Source organism: Biomphalaria glabrata, chromosome 17 (genome assembly GCF_947242115.1).
Source record: "Biomphalaria glabrata chromosome 17, xgBioGlab47.1, whole genome shotgun sequence".
Taxonomy (NCBI): domain Eukaryota; kingdom Metazoa; phylum Mollusca; class Gastropoda; family Planorbidae; genus Biomphalaria; species Biomphalaria glabrata.
The window spans coordinates 2,432,501-2,455,216 of NC_074727.1; the positions used below are offsets into that span (position 1 = coordinate 2,432,501).

Consider the following 22,716-nt stretch of genomic DNA (forward strand, 5'->3'; position numbering starts at 1 on the left):
GAGCGGGTACCTGTAAACATAACTCTGCTTGAGTCGGGATTAAAACTCGAGCCCTTGATAAGAAGCCATGCTACTCTTGTCACTCAGCCACTTATCACACACCGTTTACCTTATGTCGGGATAAATATTGCATAGAAGTATTTTTCTTTCAAGTCGTTTTATATTGAAAAAAAAAACAAAAACATTACAAGTAAAAAAAACTATACGTTTAAACATAAATTATGAATATTCTTATGTTTGATGGTTTTAAAATGTGCTAATTGGTGACTTGATTCCCTTCACCTTTATTTACGAACCTCCCAATACAATGAGTATGCATTTAGTTTGACACCTTGCTAAAATTGATTGACCTGTAAACAAATAGATGTCACCTATAAATCTGATAGGTGGAGGCATTCTGCTTCAAAATAGATAACTAACTATTCACGAAATTAAGTAGCTTAGAATAATTAACATAGTAATAGTATGCAGGGTAATATTTTATTTGGCTGGTGAATTACTACATTGCCTTCAATCTTCAAAGTCTACTGTCCCATACCAAAACAATTACATTTAGAACTAATAGAACACAAAAGCAACTCTTCAGATTGATAGTCTTGACCCCATCGTTCATTTTCGTACTTATAAATATTCCCGAAATGACTTCGGGTTTGTCTACTTCCTTAAGACATTATTCAACCGAGCGAGGCTCGGTCACCTGGTACTATACTCCCTATGTTTAATGTGGTATTCTGCTACATTCTTTTTTTAAAGGTAGAACAGGACTTGATTTCCCACGTGACACAGGAAGTCAAGTTGATCTGTATCCTGTGTAAGCAGTCTACGACTCGAGTCAACACTGAATGCTTAAAGTTTAAAATGAGGGAAAGGCAGTGTCAGAATTAAGAGTGGCGGGAATTTATGGCCTTGGGTTGTTCATTCATATATTTTTCTATAACAAAAGCCCATTTTTTTTAGCGCGATGTTAGGCGGTCGACTCTGTTTGCAACTCATATGAGTTGAATTTGATCAAGAAAGATGAATCATTAAGTATGTTCCCTGTTTTGTGTTTGTGGCGGGTGAGTAGTAAAGTACTTGACTTCAGAGGTTCAAAAGGAGATGACTGGTATTTTGAATTTACTAAATTTCAGGATGACTCAGAGTCCACCCAACTCTGAAATTAGCTGCGAAAAGTAAAGGCCGTGGTCGTTATCCTTTAGGAAAATAAGAATCAGATGACTAAAGCCTTTCCTATAGATGAAATGGGTACTACTAATTAGGGTCAGTCTTAGGTAACTGGAGGCCTTAGGCGAAGCAAACAGGGTGGCCACTAATGAAATAGAAAAGCTAAAAAAAATAAATTAAGACCGAAAAATACACAGTGAATTAAAGACCTTCCTGTATCTATGTCTAAATTAACAAATAAGTTAAATTCATAGAGCGCCGATAGAACTAATTTCACCATAAAGAAGAAACAATGATTTTCTAACATAGTTAATCAAACAAGTATAAGCATTGAATTTCAATATAAACCTAGACGTGCCAGCAGACGTAGAACTAGGCCAGCAGACGTGCCAGCAGACGTAGAACTAGGCCAGCAGACGTGAGCTGGACGTGAGCTAGGCCAGCAGACGCGAGCTAGCTAGGCCAGCAGACGTGAGCTAGGCCAGCAGACGTGAGCTAGCTAGGCCAGCAGACGTGAGCTAGGCGCGCGCGTGAGCTAGGCCAGCAGACGTGAACTAAGGCCAGCAGACGTAGAACTAGGCCAGCAGACGCAGAACCACAGGTTTCTGATATGTTTGAGATCCAAGTTTCTCTAAAAAAAATATTTCTTTGAGTACAGTGCGGGGACCCTAGGCGGCTGCATAGTTTGCCTAAGCCTATTGCCGGCCCTGCGCTACTCCCCATTAACCCATCAGTTGTGACTCCGAAATATTGCATACTCTATTCTCCATTGTTCGTACTACCATCTACTATATTATTCATGAGGGTCTAGACTAAATTTTATAAACAAATTAAAACGAGACTTAGTACAATGTAAGACAGCCAAAAACGCCGAGAGATGTACATACATACATATATTATTCATGTAGGTCTAGACCATATTTTTTAAACAAATTAAAACGAGACTTAGTACAATGTAAGACGGCTAATAACAGTCACGATAGTACATACTTAGCATGTTTGATGTAGTTTATTTTACAAACATTGTATCCACTTACCTTGTCTCTGGATGGAATCTTGTACACGTTATTTCTCGTACTTTTAATTGTATAATCAAGTGGAAACCTTTCACGTTTAATCTTTGCTGATGATAACACATTGGTCAATGAAAACGGTAATCCCAATTAGCAAATCAATTAGTCGTGTTAATTGTGTTTTGTGTACTAAGCCAAGGGGAGAGAAGCCTTGTGTAGAGAATTAGTTCGTTTAAACGATAGACTATAAGACATTCTACTTTTAGAAGTGCTCTGTATAGCTCAGTGGCTAACACTTCGGTCTTTCGTGAGTTCCATTGCGCAGGCCCGAGTTGAATGGCGGCGGTTTGCTCGCTGGAATGTCGTTCGGATTCATCGATGGACCCCGGGTTCAAACCCTGCCCGCTCCCATACCCCGTCGTCCTGTGGGAGGTTTGGACTATGATGTAAACTATCTTCAACTCTGAAGGAACAGCCGAAACATATAAAACTTTTTTTACAATGAAGACTTGAGCAGCTGGTAAAAAAAAAAAATGTTTTTGAAATGACGTCACGTAAACCTTTTAGATACTCCAACCCTCCCTTTCTCACCCCCCCCCCGGTTCAAAAAAGTGATTGGACCATCGCATAAAAGTTTGCGTTAAACAAGTTTAATTAATAAAAAAAAATATTTCCAGTAGCATAAGTTCATTATTGTAAGTCTATAGAAAGACTAAAATTGATTGGATTCAAAATAGTTGATGCCATTTCACTCACTAGAAGATTATGGTTTTGTTTTTTAACTCTTTATCTCCGTCAATTATTTTTTCCACGCTCTGACAGAATTGTTCATTTTTTTTTCACATGTCTTCATTCTACTCTGTTATGATTCAACTTCAATAACATTTTTGTTTGTGATCAGAAAAATGTTACTTTTAGTATAGAATTATAGGAGAATGCATGCTTGTAATATGCAACGCAAATAATACTTTATAAAACAAAAACAAAAAATAATTTAATTTAATGAGGTCAAATCAACGATGGTATCGTAAATCCGGAGAGAAAGAGTTAAAGTAGCGTTTTATATCTTACATTTTCAGAAGGAAATTTTGTTTAATGTCGAAAGAGAAACGTAATTAGGTCACCTTTACCTGCATTCCAATGAAAAGAAAGGTAATAACTGTCAGCAGGAGATAATTGGCATGACTTGATTTGATTTATTGTATTCCCAAGACTGCGGATCCACTGGATTTACAGCACTCCTGATTAATCTTGGGACTCGAAGACAAGTCCTGAAAATATTCAAATATTCTGCATAGTTCGAACCTTGGGCTAAATCCTAATTGTACGCTCAACACGAGCAGAAATACTGTTTTTAGAGGAATGCCTCTTCTGGGAATTCCATTTTGCAAGGTCCTTTATTTATCAGCGGTTCTAACATTTTGCCAATATAGAGAACCAAAATCACGTTTTGATATTTACGAAGCAAAATTGTACTAGACTTTGAACTTTGAACTTTAACCTTTCGCATTATTTTTGTCATGATTCCTGTCATCTGGGGTCTATGAGCCATAAGGTCTGACAACTGACTACCTTAGGGTATAGTATGTGTACCAATGGGCCATATGACACCCTCGTTAACGTGGAAATCGTGGTTTAACAGAAAAAGATGAACTTTACATCATCTGCCCCACAGGTCTGTAATGGAAACTTCTAGCTGTAAATACTGTAATGAGAATTCATTGTGTAAATATGAAGCGTACACAAAAAAACGGTAAAAAATGTCCCCTTTCCCCCAAAAAAACCCTTGCTATGTCCATTGGATAAAATCATTGAGTTTAATCCATTTCATCGAATCTTGTGCCCCTCATATATAACTCTTCTTCTTCTTCCTCGTTCTCATTTTTATGTTGGAGAGTTCAGATGACTAGACCAACATATGAGATGAACTTTTGGAGCGTTCAGATGACTAGACCAACATATGAGATGAACTTTTGGAGCGTTCAGATGACTAGACCAACATATGAGATGAACTGTTGGAGCGTTCAGATGACTAGACCAACATATAAGATGAACTTTTGGAGCGTTCAGATGACTAGACCAATATATAAGATGAACTGTTGGAGCGTTCAGATGACTAGACCAATATATAAATGAACTGTTGGAGCGTTCAGATGACTAGACTAATATATAAGATGAACTGTTGGAGCGTTCAGACGACTAGACCAGGGGTCGGCAACCTTTTGAGTCAAAAGAGCCAAAAATTACAATTTACAAAATTTTTAAGTTTTTAAAGAGCCACAAAGTTTTTTTCTTGCCAACTATAAATAGTTCTCCAACAATGAACTTTTTTTAATAAAAAAATTAACGAATTAATATATATGTAGTGTTTGCCACAACAAATTAGATAATATATATATATAATAATTTGTTAAAATTTTGGTAACAACTAAAGAAATTAAACATTTACTTGTACTTCACTAACAAACAATCGAGCAAACAAATTCAGTGGGAGCGTTGGCTTTGTATGGTTTTAGAAAGTTTGGATACATTTCGCTCATAACTTGTTATTTTTAGTTTTAAACACAACTCTAAATTTTCATTTGTTAGTTGGCTTCTTACTTTACTTTTAATTATATTTATGCAAGAGAACGCTTGCTCGCACGACTATGTCGATCCAAAGATAGTCATCACTTTAACTGCCAACATCTTCACCTCACTGTAGCAATCTGGGAAATTATTCCATGTGTCGAATCAACTCGCGGCATTCATTTTTGAAGCTGTCCACTTTTGTTGCGTTACGTACTTACATTTCTGGACCTTCAACTCTTCCAACTTGCTTTCAACTCTGTAATCCTGTATCAATTACAAATGAATTAAGGTGGATTTCGTTACTATTTGTGTTGATTTGGTGTACTCGGAATGCTAGAATGGTTTTGTTGGTTTTGAACTGCTTAAATCTGTCAACAAATTCATCTTTGATTTTTCTTATAACTGTGCTGAAGTAATTCGTGTCCAAAGTGGCTCTGATTTTATCGCGATGCTGCTTTAGACATTCAAAATGAAGCAATTGACCGCTCTGACTATCTTCTGCAAAAAGAATTAATTTTTCTTCAAAACAAACCAATTCCTCTACCAAAACATAGGTTGCGTTTTCCTTTCCTTGCAGTTTTAGATTCAGCTCATTTAATTTTCGCTGTTTTTAGTTTTCGTTGTTATATCAATCATAAAATTAAATTTTTGCAACTATTTGGCGTTCTCTAATTCGGTGTGATATATGCCTTTATCATTTAGAAATGTATTATTTCATTCAAGCATAAAGCTAAACGTTTCATTACCTTACCTTTGGAAAGTCATAGCACTTTTTTGGAAAGAAGGAGGTCGGAATACTGAGTCTCCATTTTGTTTAAGTGAAGGAGTGCTTTTGACCAGATGCTGTTAACAGTCTTGATTACCAAATTCATGACCTCATCTATTTCGGTCGGAATCATTTTGGGCATAAACATAAGAATTTCTTGATTTATTTTGCTCCGACGAATCGTTGTTGCCTCTTTATTTTTAATGTCATACTTCTGGCTCTATCAGTTGCTATTTAAATGATTTTTATTAAAAGCATTTGCTCTATCGTCCCCTCTAGTTTGTCACGAGAGCGGTAGCAATTCTAGGAACGACATATACCTTACAAAAAAAAGGCAACTTGTGCCGTGTCTTTATGTCGCAAGACTCATCTATAGCAAGTGATACGGCAGAAAAAAGTAGTTGAATATCTTCCACCTGCAAATAAGTTATATTTGAAGACATTTTAGCTCTTCTATTTTGTACTGTTTCAGCGGATATTGGTAAATCTTTTTGTTTATTTTTTTTTCATGATTTCTGGTTTGTTTCTGAAATCACGAAATAGTTCTTCAGATGCAAGCAAGAAGCAGTCTTAGACATACCTTCTGTAAATGGTTTGTCTTTTTGTGCAATTTCTAGGGTACCGCAAAGCTTGCCGGATTAGCAATACTTGTAAATTGCTTCTAACTTTGAGAAGATAATTCGCTTCCAACTCATTTACTTTAAACAATAAACTATACGTCACAGTCAAAGCACGTGGTTAAGATGCCAATCTGTCTTGCGTCGAAAGCAAATTAAAACCTACATAGAAACATCCGAAGACGGCAGACTGACAACAGTGTTGACGAGTGTAATGGGGGAGGGGTGTGGTGAAAAGCGTGTACAAGTGGCTGAGAGATCGAATCGGCGCCTAATCTTCGTTAAAAAATTCTGAACTTCTTTAAAAAATGTTTCGATAAAATAAATAGTATTTGCGTATGGAACTAAAGAGCCGCAGCTTCACATCCAAAGAGCCGCATGTGGCTCGCGAGCCGCAGGTTGCCGACCCCTGGACTAGACCAAAACATGAGATGAACTGCGCGGTGGTTTCCAAATCAGGGAGCTCTCCATATAGTTTTCTTTCTATTGGGGTGTTTTGGGGCCAGTGTCTTGTACGGGCCTCTTGGTAGAGAGAGCAGTTTTGGAGGACATGGTCAGCATTCTCTGGGGACGTTCCACCAGAGCAGAATTTACTTGTTCCAATTTTTAGCTTCCGGAAAAATATGTTGTCTCACTCGGTTGTGTTCGGTTCTGAGGTAAAATATTCTTAAATGGATCTGCCTAGCTAGACTAAGTTATGTTTTACTGTTTTCTTAAGAGATTTTTTTTTCAACATGAACTATGTAAATAAATTTTTATTGTAAAACTTTAAGAATTGAATCAGTTTAACCTTCCTAAAACGACGTCAGCAAGACGCAAGTGAAGTGTGGTCACTCAAAGCTTTAATCATGAAAATAACCTACATGGAAGGTAATTTTTGTGAAAGGAAGCAGGGGCAACTACTCGTGCTATATTGGAAGACGAGATGGTGTTATCCTCGTGTCGTGTGTGGATCTGAGGACTGCAATTCTGTGGGTGGGTTTTTTGGGGTTTTTTTTTTTAGGTTTGTTTTCGTTATTCTGTACGAAAAATATGTAGGCATGGTTTATCTTGGTGTGAGGAATTGTGTGGTGGATATAAGAGGGAGAGAGGAGGTGAATACTGCAGAAGTAAGATATAAACTAAATTCTTTGTTTAAATAGATATTGATTGTGGATCACAATAGGTGACAGACAGCAGACGGGTGCTACAATTTAACGACAGTCAACAACAAATATGGTTAACAAAATATGAATATTAAATAAAGAAAATAAGGTAAATGCGATTTAATTTTAAAGTATTTTATTTTTATGTATTCATCAATATGTCATGTTTTTACATTTATTATTATATTATTACCTTGAAGAGGGTAGAGGCCTCAACAAAAATCTTGGGGCCTCAACAAAAATCTTGCTATAGGCCTCAAAAGCTTCAACAAAAGTGTTGCTTTTGGGCTCAACAAGAATCTCCCTTAGGACCTAAACAAAAACCATTGCTTAGGGCCTTAACAAAAATCTTGTTTAGGGCCTTAACATAAATCTTGGCTTAGGGCAGGCATATCAAACATAGTGATTGCGGTCCGCGTGCATGCCGCAACCACACCACTTTGCATTCGGCCCGCTCGGCCACCTGGAAAATGAGGGATGACAAGGTACTTGAATTGAAAAATAGGTAAGAAACAGTACTTGTTAAACTGAACAACGAGAGCAAGTCTGCAGCGAAAGCCAGCTACATTTTGTAATACGTAATAGCAATCCATAGCGAATCAATTCAGTGAAGGTGATTTTTATGAAGGAGTGTGTCGTTAAAGCTGCCAAAGTAAGTTGTCCAGAAAAGGTGAAAGCATTCAAAGAAATAGCGTTAAATATGAACACTGTGGCAGGTAGAATAAAAGACGTATCAGTCAGATTGCGTGAACCATTAAAGAGCAGAGAGCTGATTTTGAATTCTTTTCATTGGCTAACGATGAGTCAGCTGATGTAACGGATGTAGAACACTTGGCTGTAATCATAAGGGCATAGGACAGACATGCTGAGATACACGAGGAGCTACTTCAGTTCTGTTCTATGCATGCGGTTTGCGCGCTGGACTGTCGTTCAGATTTTTCGATGGTCCCGGGCTCAAACCCTGCCCGCTCCCATCCCCCGTCGTCCTGCGGGAGGTTTGGACTAGGAAGTAATTATCTTCAACTCCGAAACATGTAAAACATTTTACATTTTACAATCAAGGGTGTTTTTTTTTGAGAAATTACAGGAGGTGATGTTACAATACAATTTACCTTTGGTTAATCTATCTAGTCAAACATCGGATGGTGCTCCAACCATGACTGAAATGGTTTTAGTGCAAAGCTGCTTGTAAAAGTAAGAGAGGCTGATGCTAATTTTATATTCGCTCATTTTTCAGTGCAGCGAGAATTCTTGTTATGTTATCAAGCAGTTATCTCAATGAGTAGCTCTTTTCCATAATGAAAGTCACAAAAAAACACACACCATTCGAGATTATCTGATCAAAATTTGTCATCAGTGATGAAAGTGTCAATGGCAAACAAACTTCAACCTGACATTAATAAACTTGTATTCCAGGAAAAGGTGTCAAGCATCAGGACAACGAAAATAATGCGTAATCATAGTCATTTTTAATTAATGATATGATACTACAAATTTAGCTAACTAAGGGACAGATATTCCATTATTGTTTTTTTATTATGTTGTATTGTTACTTATTTACATAAAATTAGTAGGTTATGTTTTCGAACTGAATTTTGGCTGCGGCCCTTCAGGTCATAATTGTGTGTGTGTGTCCCATATACACTAAGGCTTAGGGCCTCCACTTACCAGACTCCGGCACTGTCTCTACTGCAGCATTTAGTGGTAAGCGTGGTCGAGAGGCCAAGTGCACCTGAACTTGGCTTGGCTTGGCTACCTAGAAGGGGGCTCGAGGTTCGACACCCGACTCGGGCAGAGTTATGTTTACTGAGCAAATAAAGGCAGCACGGAAAACCAACTCCCAGATAGCCCCTCCCACCCCCCACTGGTCCACAAATGAGATTGGACCAAAAAGCGCTCTGAGCATGCTAAAAGCATGAAAGTAGCGCTATATAAAAGCTATTAAAATAATAATAATAATAATTTGGCTTTCTCTTGAATTGTCGAACCTAGAACTACTCCCCTGACAAAGTTGTCTCCCCTGCTCAATGTTCTGCATTGTCCCATCTACTGATAAAAACGTTCTGGCTACTTAAGACTTGCTCCGTGAGTCTAGATAGTGAAAGCAAGACGTCAGAAGGAACGTCAGTTGGCCTATAAGAAATAAAGTAAAAGACCAATCGACATCAACATTCTGTTGCACGTGATTCTCCAAATCAATAGCGCCTCTTGCAGCCGCCACAGCTACTCCAATAATCCCATTCAGAACTGACAAAGAAAAAAAAAGTTACAAACAAAACAATTATATTTTTGACAGACATTGTTGATTATCTTATTTTATCTTATATAATACAGACGTTACTTCAAAAAAGAAGATGATTATGTCCTACGCGTCATGCATTTAATCATGCATATTAACCAATGACTTAAATTCGGCCAAATCACTGGTTTTCCTAGCTAGCTCAGGCAACCCATTCCATGCACTAATAGCACTTGGGAAGCAGGAGTATTTGTACAAATTTGTCCTAGCATATGGGACGAGGAATGTGCCTTTATCTTTGTGTCTTTCAGAGTATTTTATACAATTTTGTTTTTGTATTTGAAGATTATGGTTCAGGGTTTTATGAATAATTGCTACTTTACTCTTGAGTCTTGATTACAAGAAGGTATTACAACGAAACAAAAGAAATAACGTATGTAGTAAACATCATCATCATCATCAAACTCCATTTGAGTGAGGGCTTGAGAGGCTTAAATCCTCTCTTGCAAAAGCCCTGGACAGAAACCCTGCTGTCTTGCGAAGTGCATAAATGTCGCCATACAGGTCGAGAATTTTGGGTTTCCCAGACCTGTCGAGACGGAGATCAGCAAGATAGTAAACATCAGACGTAATTATAGCAAACATCAGATAATTACGTCTAATCGTACGTGCTGTGATGATTTCTGTTCCTTTATTACCTGATGCTTTCTCTTATAATTACAATATCACAAACAGAATCATCTTGCCGAAGATGTATACAGATACAGTGTTTAGTGTTATTTAGTGATTTGGATCAAGTTTAAACTTAACCCAAGTATGTATAGTACCGAAGAAAAATATGAATCAATTAAAAAAAAATAAACAATTAATTATTGTTAATTAATTATTCTACATTGTTAAGAGGTATAGCCCTTATTTAAAAAATACCTTTCTACTTTGCTTGTTTATTTGTTGTTTTTTTTTTTCATGAAAGAATGTGTGTAATTTAAATCCGGTCCTGATAATTAGTTCAAGATACCTGAAAAGACGCCCACTCCTGACGTGATCCAACACATCAACTTCGTCGACGTCCGGCAAAGTGCCAGGAAGGTCAACACGACAGTGAGGAACTGACCAACGAAGGAGATACTCATCATTCCTCTGCTGGCGTCCACCCAAGCTGGTAATTAAAGTAGACATCTAATTATTACAGGAAGATAGCGACAGTTGTCCAACACAAATGCACAGTTAAATTAACTTTCACAGTCTAGATGCCAACTTTTCATGAAAAAAAAAATTTAAGTTCCCACTTTCAGACCTTGCGAGCTATGGTGCAAATGATGTTAAAGAACATCTGTTTCTGTGGCCCACAGTTAACAAGGGTGTCATGTGGCCAGCACAACGACCAACCGCCTTTACATTTCCAAAATTAATGTTATGTACCCATTAGAGCTTGGTGGACTCAGGCGCCCTAAAATCCCAAAAATTCATAACCCCAGTTTAACAAGGGTGTCTAGTGGCCAGCATAACGACCAACCGCCTTTACATTTCCCAAATTAATGTTATGTACCCATTAGAGCTTGGTGGATTCAGGCGCCCTAAAATCCCAAAAATTCATAACCCCAGTTTAACAAGGGTGTCTAGTGGCCAGCATAACGACAAACCGCCTTCACTTTTCCCAAATTAATGTTATGTACCCATTAGAGCTTGGTGGACTCAGGCGCCCTAAAATCCCAAAAATTCATAACCCCAGTCTTTACCAGGATTCTAACCTGGAACCCTCGGTACGGTAACCAAGTACTTTACCACTCAGCCACTGTGCCTCCAGGTGACAACTATTAGATCACAGAAATAAAGTTTATAAATAGAATCGTGCTCAAAGTTTGTTAAAAAATATGCATTTGAAGCTTGCGCATGTAGAACAAGTAGCAGCTGAGTTTAACCTTATTACAGAGTATTGATGCTTAAACTTCGACCTGCGGGCCATTTCCGACACAAGTCGATGTGATAATCGAAACGTTTGCTTAGAGTCTCTAATTAAAATATACAACTAGACTGATAGCAGGGCCGGTGTGATCTTGTGTGATGACCCCAACGGTTTTACAGACTAAGGGATAGTGAAGTCTGTTAGCTCGTTGGAGCACCACACGAGATCTGTTGACCGGCTTTCTCCATTCCTCTCTATCTTTCGCCTTTTAATGAAATAATACTTTCTATCGCCTTTAGTGTTTGCCTATTCTTCTTTTTCCTGGTACTGTACCGTAAGGAAAGTTTTTTGCAAGCCCTAAGGACCTCGTTATATGGCCATAGAGTTTTAGTTTTTGTTATAAAGCTGATGTTTTTTGCATGCCATTATTTCCCACTAAAGACACAATTTATTTAAAATGAGCAATTCATGGCTAATAGACCTCTACGTATAATTCTGTTGTTAGCAAGGGGAGATAAGTAACTGAAACAAAATTGTATATCCATTAGTTTTGGTAAGTGTTAATTACCTTCCTTGTTTTAAGATATAGTTACAGTAGCTTTAACTAAGAGTGTGTAGATAGGCAAACTTAGGCATGAAGGTAAAATATTAGCTTTGACAATATCACATAAAGTAGTCTTTTTGTTTAGAGACTACCACATAATGCAGTGGTTCCCAAACTTTTTTCCCCTAACGGAACACTTTGCGTATTCTGAGTAGTTAGAGAAACAGATTGCCCTTTTTTTTTTTAAGAGAGATAATACACGTAATGGCGTACTAGTGAATGATTCTCACCTAATCAGGCCTCGAGGAACACTAGGGTTCCGCGGAACACAGTTTGGGAAACACTGATATAGTGAATAATGGTTAAAGAGAATGGCTGTCGTAAACAAAAAAAAAAGGTGCGGACGGGGATACTAGGCCTGGGTTTTTTCTCTTAGGATATTTTATAATGGGATGGAGAGTAAGGCTTTAGACAGCTGCTTGATGTCTCAAAAAAAACACTTAAAAACAACAGAAACAAATGGGTTTTACCGTCAGGAGTTTAAAGTCACGTGTTTATACGTCACGTGATGAATAGCTGTCTAAAAAAAACAAAAAAAAAAAGAGAAAAAGTACAGGGCGTCATATAGCGCAGGACATCCTAAAATACAGGACATTGTAAAATACAGGACATCGTAAAATAAGGACATCTTAAAATACAGGACACCGTAATATAAGGACATCTTAAAATACAGGACACCGTAATATAAGGACATCTTAAAATACAGGGCATCGTCAAATAAGGACATCTTAAAATACGGGACACCGTAAAATAAGGACATCTTAAAATACAGGGCATCGTAAAATAAGGACATCTTAAAATACAGGACATCGTAAAATAAGGACATCTTAAAATACGGGGCATTGTAAAATAAAGGACATTGTGAAGGGCAGGAAATCATAAAGAAGGGACATCGTAATGAATAGAACATCGTAAAATATAGGACATCATGAAAAGCAGGACATCCTGATGTTAGAACATCGTAAAGTCAATAATATTATGGACTGGATTTCATGAAAGACTGGACATGTTAGTAAATAATGCATCGTCTCTTAATGAGACACATCCGAATCTTTTATAAAAAGGGAGAAACAGAACAAGGTCATCAACAGGACAAAATGACATCGACAGAACAATGACATCGACAGAACAATGACATCGACAGAACAATGACATCGACAGAATGATTACATCGACAGAACAATGACATCTACAGAACAATGACACCGAAAGGACAATGACATCGACAGAACAATGACATCGACAGAACAATGACATGGACAGAACAATGACATCGACAGAACAATGACATCAACAAAACAATGACATCGACAGAACAATGACATCGACTGAACAATGACATCTACAGAATGATTACATCGACAGCACCTAACAATCGAAAGTATGTGCAGATCGACTCATGAGAACTAGAAAGTGTAAGACTGTGTTCAAATGCGTAGCTGAAAGGGAGGGCGAGAATTTGAAAATCCCTCCGGGTCCCCACTTGAGGGAGGCCCCCAAATGATCGCAAACTCCTAACTACGCCACTGACTGTGTTTCATCGCCTAGCATTACCTCTGTTTCCTTTTGTCCATTCCACAAAGTCAGCTACATCAAGACACTGAGTCCCATCTTTTGTGACATGGCATTCTGTCCAGATTCCTGAGTGGGCCTGCTCACGAGCTTTAGATATAGACACAATGTAATTTGAAGCGTAACCAATAAGTGTCAGCAAGAAACCTGCAAGAGGTAACACAAAGTCATTTAGCTTCTTGTAGTACTGAAGTCATATCTTCTAGTGCACTAACAGAGCCCCATGCTTTAATCCTAATTATATTACTCAATAAATTGAAAATCAAGATATTCCAAAAGTTTTCAACCTAAATTGTTACATTAAAAAATTTCTTTTCAACCAGAACAATACATCAAATTACAGTAATTACACTGCAATAGTGGAATAAGTCCGCCCATCGGTTCGTTTGCACTTCCCGATGGGGACGATGGCCTGCGACTCCTAGGGGTAAAGTCTTAGAGCCACAACGTGGTAAATATTTGGTTGATGTTATATAGGCACATAGACAGGCACAAGCAAAACGCAAAGCTTATTGATTTTATGGAAGAACAAATATTTAATAAAGATTAATTAAGAAGAAATACAATCAGTGAGTGAGGGGGGGATGTACAAGAAGATTTAGGATTTTATGGTGACGTTTAAGATAATATCATCACTGGGATGTTGCTCATAAAGATTCGTGTATGGTTTGCTTATTCGGCTGTCTTTCACTTATCTGTTATGCAAGGTTCTCCTTCGGGGTTGGATAAGTTGAAGCTCCGTTGTGTTGTAGCCAGTTGCTGGTGCCCTGCAGGTAGGCAGGCGCTAGTGCGATGAATATGAGGATGCCACGCGGTGGGCTCACTCCTGTGGTAGTTGCAGACCGGTCCTGGGACGTCAGCCTGGAATGCCTTCGGTTCGGGTCGAGGGTGATGAGTGACTCACCCTCAACGGGAATGTGTGGAGAGCTGCTGAGGTCTGCCTTCAGGCAACAAAACACGCCAGCCCTGGTGTAGGAGGCCGCTTTGCCTTACACAAGTTCCCAAATGAATCGTTGACTTGAGAGTCTTCTGACTTCTCAGTGATTCTGATCTAGAATGGCATTAACCTGAAACTTTCGTCTCCGGCTTTTATAGGTTCCCGAGCGGTACGTTAGAGTAGTGACGATCCAATGGCCAGCGAGTCTTTTGAGCTTAGAATTGTTAAATTGGACCAATCTTTTCATTTGGTGCTCATTCACCTGACTTCTTTAACCCGCGACCCGGGGGGGGGGGGGGAGGGGGGACGAAGGAGGATGAAAGCGGAACCATACCATAATTATCAGGCTGGACCATGGCTCGACGGTACAGCGGACGGAAACGATTTGAATAGCCCTGGGCGTTAGGAGTGTCGACTCAAAGGGATGTACGTGGACACCAAATTTTAATGTCCCTGGACTTCACGGTTGCGTGCTTTTGTTTCGGCGTTTGGGGCGTAACTTTCAATTTTAATGTTCCTGAACTGAACGGCTGCGTACGTTTGTTTCGGCGTCTGGGTGTAACTTGGGATGTGTGTTTATGGCCTATAATTTGGGGGTTGGATCTAACCTTGGTGTAATAGATTGTTTGTGTTCTACCCTGGTCAGTTTAGTGTAAAAGGGGCTATACAATGCTAACTAATGGTTAAGAGGGGGGGGTTAGTTCCGCACTGGTCAGTTTTGTATTGAGAAGGGACGCGTTTCGTCACACAAATATTAAATATTACGCAAAATGCAGGTCCTCCAAAGAGGTCAAGCTCCATACCCGGGCCACCATATGATTGCAAATTCCTAGCTACGACACAGTTTAACTTCTATAATGAATTAAATCCACAATTCGTGCAATTATAAAAACAACGTACATATTATTATTATTTTAAATATATCACCGGAGAATTATGAATAGAAATAACTCCTACAGGTTAACCTAATCATCTTTCATTGATAAAATCTGTGGCGAATTTACGGTAGAGCAAGACCAGGAATATACCATTAAAATGTCCTCCACATTTCAAAATCAAAAATTGTTGATAAAACATACATATTAATAAATACTAGAAAAACAAAAGAGAAATGACATGAACTCCACAAATACTACTTTTTGTTTATCTTCCAAAAATTGGGCATTCTATTAGATTTATCACGATTATTTAAGGCTAGGGCGTTCACTTACGAAAGTCCGGCACTAGATCTTATTATCCGTTATCCTAAAACGTACCTATTAATTGTACTATGGATACGACAATCCACATTAAAGTCACGCTTTTCCAATCCATTATTTTCTTATCATGTAGAAACGAACCGCTGTGAGCGTTCCATAATGAAGAAACACAAAATCACCGCCAATTATACTTGTAGCGTGTAGTTCAGATTTCCTGGCAAAAAATACGCACACACACACACACACACACACACACCAGACGATGTAAGATAATTGAGGTTTACACTATGACTTGAGCTGAAAAGCTTATGATTTCATGCGAGGTTTGATCTTAACCTATTTGTAGACCCTGTTTTTTTGGAGTGTCAGTAATTCAAATCTGATGACAAGTTTGTTTCCACTAGATCTAGGTGGTTTCGGACTTCTATTGACCCTAACATTTACATTTCTGTTTGACAACAACAGCATGAAATCTAATAGTTTGATCCCAAAGACGATTAGTCTAATTAAAAAAAAACAACTAAACTTATTTTAATCTTTTGTCATTTCTTTAAACATCGGATCTTGTCAGGGCATCCGAATCTGATTTTACTCTAAAAAGGTTTAATTGTCCAATCTCTGTGGGAAGAGTGGTCGAGAGACAAGAGTCAGTGTTTACTGAGCGCCTAAGGGCAGCACGGAAAAACCTTCTCCTAGATATCCCCTCCCCCCCCCACTGGTCCACAGATGAGATTGGACCAAAGCGCTCTGAGCATGCTATAAGCATAAAAGTATATATAAAAGCCATAATTTATTTTATTTTTTACTAGTAAATAAAGGCGGCACGATGTCCCGGCGCCACCCTACTGCATCCTCTTTGGTGGGGGGGGGGGGCGCTACATGCAGCCTTTCTATTTATGTTCATAGATAATGGGGTGAGGTGGCGCCTTGCCCCGGGCGCACGTTTTTCTCGCTACGCCTCTGTCAGATGCCTTCGTGATTTTTTAAATGTTGTTTTACTTGTTAATATCGCTAATTGGAACGTCGCAGACCATCTCCAGCAAGTACCAAGAGGACTGCAAATTACACCAGCGATACTCAAACCACGGCCCGCGGGCCACTTCCGGCTCGTGACTCGTTACTATTCGGCCTCTCGAGACGTCTGATGTCAGTTTTTCTATGAAACCCAAGAGGATTGTTTCTGTCTAGCACGTACATACCCCTCCCCCCCGCATACGTGTATAACCTAACCTGCATCCGCGTATACCCCGCGAAAATTACAAAATAAGCAAAAACCAAAATTGTACAACCCGCAGCCTTTATATACCCCGCGTGAGCAAAATGTGACTTGCTGAGAACTGCCGGTACATAGAGTACTATCATCGGTACTATTTGTTTTTCTTGAGGCTTACGATGAGATGCCCATAAAACTTTTACGATGTACAATTCACAACCACATCGAGAACTATGGGAGGTATAAAGACTTACCGGTATATTCATAGTTGTTAATTATGCAAGGCTTATAACTGACAGACAATATGTAAACTACGCCACTTTGTATATTCCACACCGCTGCCATAAAAGGCTAATGTCAAAATAATGGAAGACCAGAAGGGGGGAGACGGTTTTGGCTCAATGCAAGACGCAAGCTGAAAAGACCTTGAACTCCAGTTCACCTCTCGTCTCACCTCCCATTTAATGAAAACAACGGCCTTGACCGCTGTTGTAGGATCTAGCAAAATGTGACAGATACAAAGCTTGCTGCTCGTTACTCTGTATGTGAACAGATTTATCTCCCTTAACACAGTAACATGTATTTACCTCCCCAAGAAGAAGCTTTAGGTTGCTAATTTAGTAATGGCTGAATAGAGTGGTTCCCAGATTATTCCCACCTAGGGTCCCATTCATTTGAAACACTTGAGGCACTGCCCACAACAAGATAAAAAAAAATAGAATCGAGTTTGATGAAACAAGCCAAATATAAAACAAAAACTATGTTTTTCAAAACAAATCTATATAGTTCGTCCATCGTGGTTCGATGATGACCACTTCGTCATCCAGGGGGCTGAGGGCTTTGAACTGGGGTTTTGTGCCTCCTGTTAGACACCTTATTTATATAGATTAGTTATTTAGCGACGCACCAAAGAAGACGCATATTGAACGGGACTAGTGACGTTTGGGATATGTTGGGTTAGAGACCGGAAAATCAGTTAGCGATATAATCCTCTAGGGTAACGACGTGTTTAGTTGACAGAGACTTTTACTGTGGCCTTTTCTTAGAATAAATACATGTTACATTGTTCTTCAGCGTTGACTGCATCTCTTTACTAGTTAAAACCGATGTGTTTGTTTTGTCTGGATTGTTGATCAACTACACGGAATACACCCGAACAATAATACCCAAACGCTTGCAGAGTAATTGGTTGAAATTCAACAGTCATCCATAGTTGACCTCAAGACAGCCTGAACAAGCAACATCACACTCCTCATGTGGGTGGTGAGACCTATGTGAGCCCGGAATGTTCGGCTGAACACTGGGCAGGTTATTCCAGCTGGAGCTAGTGTCATTGGCCTTGCTTTTCTTCTCTGGCGTTTTTCTTCTGCCTGCGCTGTTCTATTTTTCTCAGCAACCTGTGCGCCAGTTTTCACAGCGCGACTCCATGATGCTGTTACTGCTATAGTTCTCAGTGCTGCAAGGCTTACTCCCCTTTTTTATGTAACAGAAATAAATTAATCAAGACTAATTGATTAACTAATTTGATAATTGTGAAAAACTGTAACTTGATCCGAGAATGGAAAGTGGAAGAAAAACGTGTAAAACAATCCTCCCAGACAGACAGACAGACGGATGAGTTAATCTAAACTTAGTAAAAAAGCCTCCTTGGCTTTATTATGCATTGTGGGCAGAAAGTTTCAAAGCGCAAGAAAAAAATTTCCGGGAGCTTAAATTCCTGTGTTCCTAATTAAAATTCCAGTACCTAAATTTCCAGACACCAACAATTCCATTATATTATTTAGGCCTTACTTGTTAAATAAAATAATAATAATAATCAAGCAGCCTATATGGATCTGGTTTCTTTCCTGAAATCATGGAGCTCACTTATCATATCCAGTATAACTGGAGTCTTCCACTAGAGCGATCTTGAAATGGTGTTATTAAAGATCTAGATTAGATTCACAAATAGTAATACCTGCGTCTTTTTTTCTCCACTGTTTATTATAATAGACTATTAATCTTATATTATCTTTAAAGGCATTATTTTATAATCCGATCATTAAGGCTAAGAGAAGTGATCCCATAACCACGAAAACTGCATATTTTGTCACATCGAATGCTGGACAAAGTCGTTATTTGTTGTCTGTGTCTGTACCCCGCAACCTCATGGATAGATCAGGGGTTATCAACCTGTGGGCCGCGAATGCTTAGTTAGGGTGTCGAATGACATATTGCCAGGTGTCGCCCAAGAACCTCGGAAATGAGCATTTTGTCTATTCATCTTTGCAAGTTGTTGTTTTTTTGTCTATTGCAACGTGCTGTGACAAGCAGATTTGAACTGTACTTGGAAGCTATTCAAACTAGTCCATAGCCCGTTCTTTTTGAGAGTGTGTTGCGCCTTCTTCTTTCATTTCTAAGAACAAATCTTTGGGAAACCAAGGTTTTCCAGCTTGTTAGTCATAAAGTTTAAATTCAAAAGCTGACTTGATGCAGACGATGACATTTGTTGTGCTAATGAATTCCTGATCTGGTGGAACAGAAACGAGTTCCACCTTAGCACTACCATCGGCGTGTTCGGGGGGGGGGAGGGGAGGGGAGAGGACAACAAATTCCTATTGGGGGGGGGGGGGTATCGCGCTGTACGTAAACATAAGATTAAAGTAAAATATAAAGGGGAATAATGAGTTTTACGTAGTAGCCTCCCATTATAGAGAGAAAAAAATCGCTCATCTTGTGACTGCACATCAGCAAGACCACTTCAATGTTGTGCTGTCAAGCATAACGCTTTAAAAGGTAATCCAGATAATCGACGTTCGGATAAACGACGTTCTACTACAGTGTCAAGGCATGTACACAGAGAAACGTACGCGCACACACCGACCACTGGTGTTTCCCAGGCTAATTGCGGACGACAGTTTTGTTGTTTTATTGTTAGGCGTCAGTTTAAACACACACACACACCCCCATACACACACACAAAGAGAGAGAGAGAGAGAATGAATTTTGTATGCATATAATTCAAACTTATTTCAAAACAATTTTTAATAAGCAGTGTTTCGTATTACACACATGGAGTGCAGTGACTAGACTTCCATATTGTTACGTATTTCTGAACTTTCTGGCTAGATGTATTAGTTGGCACACAAATAAAAACACTGCAAAGAACTTGACGACTAAACTTTCAGTTTCATATAACTTTAATGACTATTAACTCTAACAATTCGTTACTGTAACATGTAGCGTAGAAGACTGTACAATATATGTCAGTTTACAGTTAGCTATACTTCATTGCAATTCATCTCTTCACTTCGTTGCAATTCATCTCTTCTCTACTTGCATCGAGCCGTATTCCACAGAACAGACCAACGACACACTTCCCAGTGTCGCTCCAGGTCTCCTAAAGCTGAACCAAGTCGTACTCAAGTCTACCGAATCAGAGCCGCACACGTCTTACATCGACTGTATCGACTGTAACGGCTCAAGTCCACTGTAGTTCGCTGTATAGACTTTAACGACAGTAGTCCACTCCAGTTAACTCTACCCTAGTTAACTTGCATCGAGTCGTACACATCTCTCTTCCACAGAGCCGCATACGTCTTACATAGTCTGTATCGACTGTAACGGCTCACTCACGACTCCATACGACTCACTTTCACATTAACTTTCAGGCTTATATAGAGTCCCTAATCGCTTCTCTAAAGTTGCACAAACACTCCTAGTATCCTCTGGAATAACATGTCAGGAAACGTCACATCTTGTACATTCCAGGGAACACCCGCTGCTGTGTTATCTCGTCGGGGTCACACGTTAACCTCTTCCTGTCACTGGTCATTTGTAACAATATCTATCCCGTCATTTAATCAAAGAGAAAGGCTTCTTCTCGACCACTTGCATGAGAGATTGGACGTTTACAAAACCATTAATCATTCAATAACGCTTATTAGGCCAGGCTCACACTGAGCCATGTTGTGCTATGCTATGGCCTCCTTCAGTCGCGAAGCGACTATGGATCATCTCATGGAAATGGGGTGAATGCCTGTGCATTAGCTGTGGTCGGAACGATGTCGCCCACACATCAGTTTGCCCCCTCTCCAAAGGGACTGCAGTGCCAATACAGTTTGGGGTCAGCGGCGTCGCAGGTTCTGCCAGGGTGTTGCACTGGGTGCTGCAAACTGCCTTAGGGTCGCCAGCTCCTGATTTTTCCTCAGGGTTGACTCCCGAAGCCTTTCCCATGATTGGGTATAGCTGCAAGGCAACAGAGGTTTGAATTCAGAGTTCTTATTCTCCTAGGTGGGTAGCCAGACAAGGCTAACGAGCACCTCCTACCCGAAGCTTACTGGTTAAGGCGCCAGTTACTCGCCTTTGCCCCTTTTCCTGTAAGTGAGAACAGTTCCGCCGGACTCAATATCTGAGCCACACGTGAAGGCCAGGAGTTGGACTGGTTGTCAGAGGCTATTTGAGACGCATGCCATTAGGAAACATTTTATAGGTAGTGGAGTGCTTAAAACCGTTACCATTTCCGGCAATGACAACGTTGCGGAACCACACTGAACCATATGATTGTACAAATCTGTTCATTGAATACATATGAATATCAATAATGTGATAATAATAAAAAAAATAGCATTAATATATCTCCGTACCGTGCGGTATCATGTCGACAGTCGGCCTAACAATGCAATATTATTAGCAACACTCTCGAAACGCAAACGTCTCTTATTGTATGGACGGAGATAGGGTTATCTTATCTTATATTTTACAGACGTTACTTCAAAAAAAAAATAATAATAATCACGTCCTACGCATTACATGTGTCAATCTGGTCATGCATGTCAATCAATGACTTAAACTCTGCTAAGTCGTTGGTTTTCCAGGCTGGTTCAGTTTGGGTTTGAAATGATTGTCCCGCAGCCTTCGTGAGCGTTCTCCAGCTGTTTCTTTCAGGGGTCATTTGTTGCAAGCCGCTTTCCTTTATGTAAATAAGGCCGAAGTGACGACTGAGGTGATGTAGCCTGCAGGGAGGTACCTCTGTTCCAGCGTTCTCCTGCAAGCTACCACACACACAAAATCGCCTTTGGCGTGCGGTCATCCCCCATCCGGGATAGCTGTCGAATTGCTAGAAGTGCTTCTATCCTGTTAGCATCAGTCTCCAGCAGAACATGGCTATTTGTAAACTAGTTCTGCTAGCGTATGCCCATTAGAGGGAATGTTTGAGGAGCCTTAGATGGCTTGTCTAGGCAACCCAGGTCTCAGTGTCATGTTAATAGCTATAGGTTCACAGCATGTAAAGGGCCTTTCAGTAAACAATCGCAAACCCATTGAACATTTCTGAAAGAAAATAAAAAGAACTTGCACTTAGCTACTAGTTCTGACATAGTCCAGCTAAAAATAGAAGCGTTGCAACACAATGGCATATTTAAAAACAATAGAATTAAACCATTATTACCCAACACGAGTTTAACTCAAGAAGATTAAAAAGGGGAATAACTTTGTTTCTCCCACATGACTGTCAAATAGCAACTGTTACCTCCCTTACCTATTCCATATTTCTATTTATTTTTCTGTAACCATTTTTTTTTCAAGATTGTTACATTTTTTTTTCTAGATTGTTAAATTTTTTTTTTCAAGATTGTGACATTTTTTTTTTCAAGATTGTTACATTTTTTTTTTCAAGATTGTTACATTTTTTTTTTCAAGATTGTTACATTTTTTTTTTCAAGATTGTTACATTTTTTTTTTCAAGATTGTGACATTTTTTTTTTTGCTCCACACTTTATTTAATTGCTGT

General features: G+C 39.2%; 2 protein-coding genes across 5 annotated transcripts in view; both read right to left on the reverse strand.

Moving 5' to 3' along the window:
- Nucleotides 1-3,532, reverse strand: part of LOC106079352 (uncharacterized) — a 15,137-nt gene extending 11,605 nt beyond the window's left edge. For 2 of the 3 annotated variants that reach the window (XM_056016400.1, XM_056016399.1), the window contains exon 1: nucleotides 3,308-3,532. The gene's annotated coding sequence lies outside the window, so the exon portion shown is untranslated. Of the gene's footprint in view, nucleotides 1-2,201; nucleotides 2,580-3,307 lie in introns of those variants that run through there. The other variant, XM_056016401.1, reaches the window with a different exon arrangement.
- A 5,639-nt stretch (nucleotides 3,533-9,171) lies between these two features.
- Nucleotides 9,172-15,941, reverse strand: LOC129923706 (uncharacterized). Of its 2 annotated transcripts, none has more exons than XR_008775710.1 (4): nucleotides 15,746-15,935; nucleotides 13,580-13,744; nucleotides 10,534-10,674; nucleotides 9,172-9,523 (listed from the first exon to the last, which is right to left on the reverse strand). XR_008775710.1 is itself a non-coding variant. In XM_056016121.1 (4 exons), exons 1-4 carry the CDS (start codon nucleotides 15,846-15,848, stop codon nucleotides 9,348-9,350), a joined length of 540 nt encoding a protein of 179 aa, XP_055872096.1. In that variant the 5' UTR covers nucleotides 15,849-15,941; the 3' UTR covers nucleotides 9,172-9,347. The 2 variants fall into 2 exon arrangements, 1 of the variants encoding a protein (XP_055872096.1); XM_056016121.1 differs by having other exon boundaries at nucleotides 15,791-15,941.
- Nucleotides 15,942-22,716: the final 6,775 nt, after the last annotated feature.